At 43.0% G+C, this 10,000-nt stretch overlaps 1 protein-coding gene across 1 annotated transcript in view; it reads left to right on the top strand.

Moving 5' to 3' along the window:
* The window catches only part of LOC123502491 (WD repeat-containing protein 11-like), a 20,054-nt gene that overhangs the window by 3,176 nt on the left and 6,878 nt on the right, over window positions 1-10,000 (top strand). The window contains 14 exon segments of the mRNA XM_045251618.1: window positions 104-365; window positions 817-969; window positions 971-989; window positions 1,415-1,523; window positions 1,949-2,095; window positions 2,584-2,882; window positions 4,160-4,392; window positions 5,039-5,221; window positions 6,031-6,245; window positions 7,021-7,181; window positions 7,867-8,088; window positions 8,443-8,611; window positions 9,353-9,397; window positions 9,400-9,489. Coding sequence (XP_045107553.1) covers window positions 104-365; window positions 817-969; window positions 971-989; window positions 1,415-1,523; window positions 1,949-2,095; window positions 2,584-2,882; window positions 4,160-4,392; window positions 5,039-5,221; window positions 6,031-6,245; window positions 7,021-7,181; window positions 7,867-8,088; window positions 8,443-8,611; window positions 9,353-9,397; window positions 9,400-9,489 — 2,307 coding nt within the window.

The following is a 10,000-nucleotide window of genomic DNA, read 5'->3' on the forward strand; positions in this document are numbered from 1 at the left end:
TGAAAAGAGCAACAAAAACACTAAAAAAATCTCTCTCTCTCTCTCTCTCTCTCTCTCTCTCTCTCTCTCTCTCTCTCTCTCTCTCTCTCTCTCTCCCAAACAGTCCTGTGCTCTGGGTGTGTTCTATTTGTCGAAGATTTTAACCTCGTCAAGTGCCCCTCGTCAAATGGGAGAAAATTCTACGTTTCCGCGCCCCGCACCAGCCCAGGCCGGGGCGGGGCGGGGCAGGGGTCTTCCGCCGCCCCAACAGGCCCCTCCGCACCCCCTGGCACTGGTGGGGGGGCCGGGGGTAGCCTGGATGAGCGGACAAGTTCAAGAATACGAAGGAAGATGAGGGAGTTGGTTGTAGGAGAGGTCAAGCCAAGGTAAGAGAGAGAGAGAGAGAGAGAGAGAGAGAGAGAGAGAGAGAGAGAGAGAGAGAGACACACACAACATATAAAAACACGCACACACCAAAACACACCAAAACACTCCTAAAACTCACCAAAACACCCCAAAAAACACACCAAAACACCCCTAAACACACCAAAACACAGTTAAACACCCCCAAACATACCAAAACACACCCAAAAAAACCCAAACACACCAAACACCCACAAAACACATCGAAAAATCCCCAAAACATACCAAAACAGATCAAAACAAACCAAAACACACTAAAACACATCAAAATACACCCCATAAAACACCCAAACACACAAAAACACATCAAAATACCCCAAAACACACCCAAACACACCCAAAACACCACAAACACACCTAGAACACCCACAAACACTCCTCCACTTTCCTCACCCCTTCCTGTGTTTTCTCCAGCACAAGAGGCGACGAGGGTAGCCAGCTGGTTGAGTGTCTACAGCTGGCTTACCACCGCACCGTCCAAGACCAGCTTCTGTTACTGTACGCTCGGGAAATATTAATTCTCGACCTTACCATCAATCAGACTGTGGGAATTGTGGCAGTCGATCGCTGTATCTCCGTTTTGCCAGGTGTGTGTTTGTGTGTTTGTGTGGAGGTTTCTGTCTTTTTCTCTCTTTCTCTCTCTTTCTCTCTTTTTCTCTCTTTTCTCTTTCTCTTTCTCTTTCTCTCTTTCTCTTTCTCTCTCTCTTTCTCTCTCTCTCTCTCTCTCTCTCTCTCTCTCTCTCTCTCTCTCTCTCTCTCTCTCTCTGTGTGTGTGTGTGTGAGTTTGGCTACACCCATACACACATAAAACACAGAAACGTCATTAATTTTTATCTCCAAACACACACACACACACACACACACACACACACACACACACACACACACACACACACACACACACACACACACACACACACACACACACACACACACACACACACACACACACACACACACACACACACACACACACACACACACACACACACTTTAATGTCTGTATCTTCAGGTGTTGTCTTGCTGGCGTCGAGATGTGTTGCTCTGTTTGCACGAGTCGGGGTCCGTGTCGGCACATTTCAGAAGGCGTCTCCTCCCCCTGGGCCCCACCTCCCCTGATGGTAAGGCTGGGTAGGGGTAGGTTAGGTTGGGTTGGGTTGGGTTGGGTTAGGTTAGGTTAGGTTAGGTTAGGTTAGGTTTAGCCAATCAGTCAGTCAGTCAGCCAACCAACCAACCAGCCAGTCAGTCAGTCAGTCAGTAAGCCAGAACTTAATCAAACTTTTATTTAACCCACAGACTAGAAAATTAATAATAATAATGATAATAATAATAATAATGAAAATAATAATAATTCTCTCTCTCTTCCTCTCTCCTCTCCTCTCCTCTCCTCTTCTTCTTCCTTCCTTCCTTCCTTCCTTCCTTCCTTCCTTCCTTCCTTCCTTCCTTCCTTCCTCCTCCCTCCCTCCCTCCTCCCTCCATATTCACAACATCTTCCTTATCTCTCTATCTCCTCTTCCTTCTCCCTGTGTCCCTCTCCCCCCCTCAGAGTCGTCTGGGGGTGCGGGTGTGGAGCAGCAGCAGCAGTACTATGAGGTGATGTACGACAGGAAGTGCCACTCGGAACCTCTGCGTTTGAACAGACTCAGCCGTGCCATTGGCTTCACTCTCGACCCTGTCACCGAGAGGCAGATTGGTGTGTGTGTGTGTGTGTGCGAGGGTGTACGTGTGTGTGTGTGTGTGTATATATATATAATGAAAAAAAAAATGAAAAACAAAATTTTTTAACCCATTCTAACCAAAAAAATGCCAAAAACTCCCAAAAATTCCTCAAAGCTCCCCAAAACACCCCAAAATTCCCCAAAACTCCCCAAAACCACTCCAAACTCCCTAAAACACCAAAACACCACAAAAACTCCCAAAATTCCCCAAAACACCCCAAAACTCCTCCCCAAAAAAACTCAAAACACCCCAAAATTCCCCAAAACTCCCCAAAACCACTCCAACTCCCCAAAGCTCCCTAAAACACCACAAAAACTCACAAAAAACTCAAAATTCCTCAAAACACCCCAAAACGCCCCAAAACCACCCCAAAACTCCCCAAAACCACCCCATAACACCCCAAAATCTCCTAAAAACCCCACAAAACCCCTCTCACCCCTCATTGTCCCCTTCCCCCCACAGCATTAGTCCTGGGGGATGGACGAGTGGTCTTTAAACAGCTGCAGGTCTCCCCTACCCCCGGCAAACAGACAATCAGCACCCCTCTCTTCACCCCTGGTCACCCCACCCCCCCAGTCGTCCCCCCACAGGCCCCACAGACTCAGAGTGGCCTTACTATTACCGACGACCACTTTGGGGGGCTGGCCGGGGCTGGGGGGCCTGGGGGTGGTGCTGGGGTGTCTCAGTCCCCCCCACTGCTGCCTAAAATGACTCTGGGGGATTTGGTGAAGCCTGCCTGGGCCCTGACGGAGAATTTCAAGGTAAGGGGTTGTTTTAGGGATTTTAAGGGTGATTTTATAAGTTTTTAGGTTTTTTTAGGGTGATTTTAGAGGTTTTTAGGATTGTTTGAGTTTTTTAGGGTTTTAGGGGTTAGGGGTTTTTAGAGATTTTAAGGGTTATTTAGGGATTTATAGTTATTTTAGGGTGATTTTGGGGGTTTTTAGGGTGATGTTAGGGTTTTTGAAGGTTATTTTAGAGGTTTTTAGGGTTATATTAGGGTTTTTAGGGTTATATTAGTGGTTTTAAGGAATATTTGTTTTTTAGGGTTTTTAGGGTAATTTTAGGGGTTTTTAAGGTTATTTTAGAGGTTTTTAGGAATATTTTAGTTTTTATAGTTTTCTAGGGTTTTTAGGTCAATTTTATGGGTTTGGGGGTTATTTTAGGGGATTTTAGGATTATTTTAGGTTTTTTAGTTTTTTTAGGGTTATTTTAGGTTTTTTAGTTTTTTTAGGGTTATTTTAGGCAGTTTTAAGTATTTTGTAAGTAGCGATTATTGATTCCATTAACCTAACCTAATTAAGAAGGTGTGGGCTATTTTTAAGGGTTTAAGAATCAGTTTTAAGTATTAAGGGATCATTTTAAGTGTTTTAGGGAGTTTTTAAAGGATTTTTTAGTAGCTTTTTGTAACTAACGATATTAAATTCACTAACCTAACCTAATTTGGAAGGTGTGGTGTATTTTTAAGTATTTAAGGGATAATTTTAAGAGTTTTAAGGAGTTTCAAAGGAGTTTTTAGTAGTATTTTGTAACTATCGATTATTAATAGATTTTGAAGATGTGGTGTATTTTTAAGGGTTTAAGAATCAATTTTAAGTATTTAGGGTATAATTTTAAGAGTTTTAGGGAGTTTCAAAGGATTTTTTAGTAGTATTTTGTAACTCGATTATTAATTTCACTAACCTAACCTAACAACCACTGCAAAGGATTTTAAGAAGGTGCGGTGTATTTTTAAGGGTTTAAGAATTAATTTTAAGTATTTAAGGGATAATTTTAAGAGTTTTAGGGCATTTTAAAGGATTTTTCAGCTATATTTTGTCACTAACGAGTATGAATTAATTTTGCTAACCTTAGCCTAATTGAGAAGGTGTGGGGTATTTTTAAGGGTTTAAGAATAGATTTTAAGTATTTAAGGGATAATTTTAAGAGTTTTAGGGCATTTTTTAAAGATTTCTCAGCTGTGTTTTGTAATTAACGATTATTAATAAAATTTGCTAACGTAACCTATCCTAACAAGACTGACACCCCCCGTCACCCCCAGGACACCCCCAGCGCCAGCCACCGCGTCACCCTGCGCCTGATAATGACCGGCCTGATGCCCTCAGTCTCCCCGCCCCCCTTGGTGGTGAGGATGTGCCCCCCGCTCACCACACGCAACATGCATCATTATGTTCCCCGCCTGGCCGCTGGCACTCAGTCTGGCGCTGTGCAGGTGTTCAATATGGCGACTGGCATGCTGGAGAGAGAGTTTGCCCTTCATACGTACCCTGTCAGGTGAGAGGAGGAGGAGGAGGAGGAGGAGGAAGAGAGGGAATAAGAAGTTTAGGTTAGAGAGAGAGAGAGAGGTTTTTGAGGTGGTAGTGGAGGAGGAGGAGGAGGAGGAGGAATGAAGCTAAAAGGAGGAAGAGAGGGGAATAAGAAGTTTAGGTTAGAGAGAGATAGAGAGAGAGGTTTTTGAGGTGGTAGAGGAGGAGGAGGAGGAGGAGGAAGAGAGAGAAGAACTAGATTGAGAGGAGGAGAGAGAAGAAGAAAGATGAAGAGAAGATACAAAGGAATACAAAGGAAAGCCAAACAGCAACAGAAGGCTGTTTGGTATACTTCTAACTGGCTACAGATAAGAGAGACAGGACAGTACAGGAGGAGGAGGAGGAGGAGGAGGAGGAGGAGGTGGAGGTAGTGGAGGTTGTATAATCTCCACTAGCTTTCCTCCAATTGTTTACACTAACACTAATATTCTCCTGATTTTTGATATAACATGGACTTCTATCTCTCTCTCTCTCCACCCTTTTCCTCCACCTTCCATCTCTCCCTCCACCTTTCTCCTCCATCTTCTATCTCTCCATACATTTTCTTTGCACAAAAAACTTACATCTTTTGAATAGAGTAAAACAATTAATTTCCTCCTCTGCTCCACCTACAGAGGCGTGGAGTGGGCCAGCCTGTCATCCATCCTCTCCTTCGGTCACCAGCCACTCACCAACACCCAGGGCTTGGTGAGGAATGAGTTAACCTACACAGACATCCTCACAGGTCGATCCACTCCCCTTAGAAGTAACAAGGGGGAAGAATCCAGCATTGATATGGTGCGAGTGTCCTATTTAAAGTAAGTTGTGGGGTGTTTTGGGGTGTTGGTGTGATTTTGGGGTGTTTTGGGGTATTTTTGGGGTGTTTTGGGTAGTTTTGGGTGTGTTTTGGGCATATTTTGAGGTGTTTTGGGATGTTTTGTGGGGGTGTTTTGTGTGATTTTGGGATGTTTTGGGTGTGTTTTGGGCATATTTTGGGGTGTTTTGGTTTTGGGTGTGTTGGTGTGTGTTTGGGATATTTTGGGGTGTTTTGGGTGATTTTAGGGTGTTTGGTGTGATTTGAGGTATTTTGGGGTGTTTGGTGTGTTATTTTTTGGGGTGTTTTGCATGTTTTATGATGTGTGATTTGGGGTGTTTATGTGTTTTGTGTGATTTTGGGGTGTTTGGGGTGTTTTGGATGTTTTATGGTGTTATGGGGTGTTTTTGTGATTTGGGGTGTATTTTGGTGTGTTTATGGCAGTTTTGGGTATTTGGTGTGATTTGGGAATGTTTTGGTATTTTAGGGGTGTTTTTGGTGTGCTGGTGTGTTTTGAGGGAATAAAGTTAATTTTTTAATGTTTTTGGGGTGTTTTGGTGTGTTTTTGTGGTGTTTGGGTGTGTTTGGGTGTGTTTTGAGTAAGTTTGGAAGTGTTTTAAGGTATTCTGAGAGTGTTTTGATGTGTTTTGGGTGTATTTGGGCATATTTTGGGGTGTTTTGGTGTGTTTTTGGGGATTATATGTGCATTTTGGCATATTTTTGTGTATTTTTAGGCCATTTTAAAATATTTGGGAGTAGATAAGAGATATTTTTAGTTAATTTTATTCATCCCTTCCTCCTCCCTCCCCCCAGACAATACTTCCTGGTGGTGTTGCGAGAGGAGCCCCTGGAATTGTGGGATGCTCGCCGTCTGGTGCCTCTGAGAACAATGCCACGACGTTTCCCCAGAGTGTCCGCCCTGGAGTGGTCCCCTACCAGTCACGTGAAGGCCCGGCTCTCCTCCGAAGGGGCTGAGGGGGCTGGGAAGGATATTATGGGGGACTCCACTCTGTCGCTGGTGGATGTGGGTGAGTGTGGCGGGTGTCTAGGTAGGAGAAACACCTCAAACACTCAAAAAATAGGACTTACAGCTGGAAAAATGCTCAAAACACTCTTAAACATGCAAAATTTAAATTGTTTCTGGAAAAATGCTGAAAACACACTCAAGACATTCTAAAACACTCAAAAATTAAGACTTGCAACTGGAAAAATGCTCAAAACACACTCAAAACACCCTCAAACATCCAAAAATTAAGAATTGTTGCTGGAAAAACACTCAAAACACCCTAAAACACTCAAAAATTAAGACTTGCAACTGGAAATATGCTCAAAACACACTCAAAACACTAAAAAAATAAGAACTTGCTGGAAAAATGCTTAAAACACTCAAAACACTCTAAAACACTCAAAAGATTAAGACTTGCAACTGGAAAAATGCCTGAAACACACTTAAAATACTCAAAACACATCCCAAATCTTTGAAAACACACTCAAAACACACATTTAACATTTTAAGAATATTTTAGGATGTTTTGAGGGGAACTAACATTTTAAGAGTATTTTAAGGTATTTTAGGGTGGTTTTAGGACAATTAGCATATTTTAAGTAAGTTTTAAGATATTTTAGGGTGTTTTTAGGCCAATTGACATATTTTAGGTAAATTTTAAGTCTTGAGATATTTTTGGGGTATTTTTAAGGCAGTTAACATATTTTAAGTCATTTTTAAGTATTTTGAGGTGTTTTAGGGTGTTTTTAAGGGCAATTATCTGGTATTTTAAGTGTATTCTGGTGTTCCCACTACAGGCACCACCACCACCATCACCACCGCTGCCACCACCACCACCACTACCACCACCACCAGCATTGCCAAGGAGACATTCGTATTTACAGACACCGAGGGACAGTTGTATCATTTCTCGGTGGAGGGAAACGTGATCAAAGATGGGAGTAAAGTGCCCCCGGATGTGAGTTAGCTCTCTCTCTCTCTCTCTCTTTCTTTCTTTTTTTTTTTTCCTGTTTTTTTTTTTCTAATTTTTTTTCGTTTTTGTCTCTCTCTCTCTCTCTCTCTCTCTCTCTCTCTCTCTCTCTCTCTCTCTCTCTCAACCCCAAAAACCACACCCACAACCCCACAAAACATCCCATAACACACCAAAACATACCCCAAAAATACCAAAAACACACTCAAACATCCTAAAACACCCCAAATCCCGTCAAAACATACACAAACACTTCTAAAACCCACAAAACACACCTAAAACATTCCAAAACACACCCAAACACACTAAAATACACCCAAAACACACCAAAACCCCCAAAACACACCCAAACACACCCCAAAACACCCCTAAACCCTCAAAACACATCCCAAAACACCCTTAAACCCCCAAACACACCCAAACACACCAAAACACACAAAACCCTCAAACACACCAAAACCCCAAAACACACCCAAACACACCCCAAAACACCCTAAACCCTCAAACACACCCCAAAACACCCTTAAACCCCCAAAAACATACCCAAACACACCCAAAACACACCAAAACCCCAAAAACACACCAAAACACCTTTAAAGCCCCTCTAAACCCCTCAAAACCACCCAAAACCCCCTCAAAGCTAACCAAACACCCTCTTATGCCCCCCAAACAGTCGCAGATGAGCAGCATAACCTCAATCGCCTGGAAGAGCCACGAGATAGTGTTAAGTGATGCTGACGGGAACCTTACAGTGTGGGATCTTAAGACACGCATCTCTCGCCACATCGCCACACACCGGGGCTGGGTCAGAAAGGTCCGTTTTGCTCCAGGGCGGGACAACATGAAGCTACTGGTCCTCTTCGCTGATGGCCTTGATATTTGGGATGTCCGAGATGTGAGTGGTGTTTTTTTTTTTTGGTGTTTTTTGGTGTTTTTGGTGTTTTTGGGTGTTTTTTGGGGTTTAGGTATTTTTGGGGCATTATGTTGTTCTTGTCCGAGATGTGAGTGGTTTTTGGTGTTTTTTTTTTTTTTTTTTTTTTTGTGTTTTTTGTGTTTTTGGGTGTTTTTGTGTTTTTTGGGGTGTTTTTTGTGTTTTAGGTATTTTTGGGGCATTATTTTGTTCTTATCAATTTTTTTGACGTTTGAAAAATCCCACTAATCTCTCTCTCTCTCTCTCTCTCTCTCTCTCTCTCTCTCTCTCTCTCTCTCTCTCTCTCTCTCTCTCTCTCTCTCTCTCTCTCTCTCTCAGGTGGTGTTGGTGAGCCAGATAAAAACGCCGCGGGACATGGTGAAGGTGGTGGACGCAGACTGGGGTGCCTCGGACCGACCCGTTCTGGCGACAGTGGACGGTTGCCTGAGGGTGATGGATATGGCAATGCGTGCCTCTAACTCACCCCTCCATACCTACTGCACTAAGGGTGGGTCTGTGGGTGTGTGGGCTTGTTTTGGGGTGACATGGAGGGGTGTTTGGGTGTGTTTTGGGTGTTTTGGGCGACTTTCAAGTTTGTTTTGGTGTGTTTTGGGGTGTATTTGGGTGTGTTTGGGGCACTGTTGTTGTCCTAACCTAACCTAACCTAACCTAACCTAACCTTTCCTTTCCTTTCCTTACTTTAGTGAACCCAACCCAACCCAACCTAACCTAATCCCCTAAAACACCACAAATCCCCCAAAAAACCCTAAAACACCCCAAAACCCTTAAAACACCCTTTGAAACACTCCACCACCATAAAGAACTCTAAAATATTCCAAAATCCTAGAAACACCCTTTTAAACACCCTATTATCCTAAAAACCCAAGAAACACCCTTTTAAAAGCCTCAAAACCCTAAAACACCCAAAACCCTTAAAGATGAAACAAAACACCCCAAAAACTTTAATAACACCCTTTTAAATGCCCCAAACCTGAAAAACACCCTATAAAACACTCTTTTAAACATCCCAAACCTTAAAAACACCCTTTAAAACACCCAGAAATCCCTCAAAACCCTAAAAACACCCTTTAGAATCCCCAATCCTCCTTAAAATACTCTTTCAAGCGCTCCAAAACCCTTAAAACACCCCAAAAACACCCTTTTGAACATTTGAAAGCCCTTAAAACACCCCAAAACCCTTAAAAACACTCTTAAACCTAGTGTACCCTAACCTAACCTGCTTTCCCAGAGGCCATAGTGTCACCATACCTGCTGAGTGGCGAGGCGTCTCTCAACTGCGCACTCTCCTCACACACCAGCCATGGCGACCCCAGTACACCCTCGCCTTCTCCACAGATGACGGCTTTACCCCTGACCAGCTGCAGTGTGAGTATTTACCTAGTTGTAGTTTTAAAGGGCCTAGGCAAGTGTGAGTGTGTTTAGCTGGTTGTAGTTTTCCATGGCCTGGGCTTTACAGTGGTGTGGCCCTGTCTCCATATCTACACTTATCCTATTTTTCTTTAAGACTATTGCTGACACCACTTCCTCACTCAAACTGTTCCTCGTCTCAATACATCTTTGCGGGAAACTATTTTTTAACATCTCTCGGACATCTTCCCTTCCTCAGCTTCTTACTATGCGATCTTGTGCTTCTAGTGTCATATTCTTCTCTCAGGATCAGTTTCTCATTATCCACTTGGTCCATTCCGTTGATCAATTTATAAACTTGTATCAGATCCCCTCTCTCTTCTTTGTTCCAGGGTTGGTAGATCCATAGCCTTTAGTCTCTCCTCATATGTCATCCCTTCAAATTCTGGAACCATTCTTGTAGCCATTTTTTTTTTTTCTTTTTTTTTTTTGTGTGTGTGTGTGTTTTTCCTTATGACAAACCTAACCT

The sequence above is a fragment of the Portunus trituberculatus genome, chromosome 2 (genome assembly GCF_017591435.1).
Source record: "Portunus trituberculatus isolate SZX2019 chromosome 2, ASM1759143v1, whole genome shotgun sequence".
Taxonomy (NCBI): domain Eukaryota; kingdom Metazoa; phylum Arthropoda; class Malacostraca; order Decapoda; family Portunidae; genus Portunus; species Portunus trituberculatus.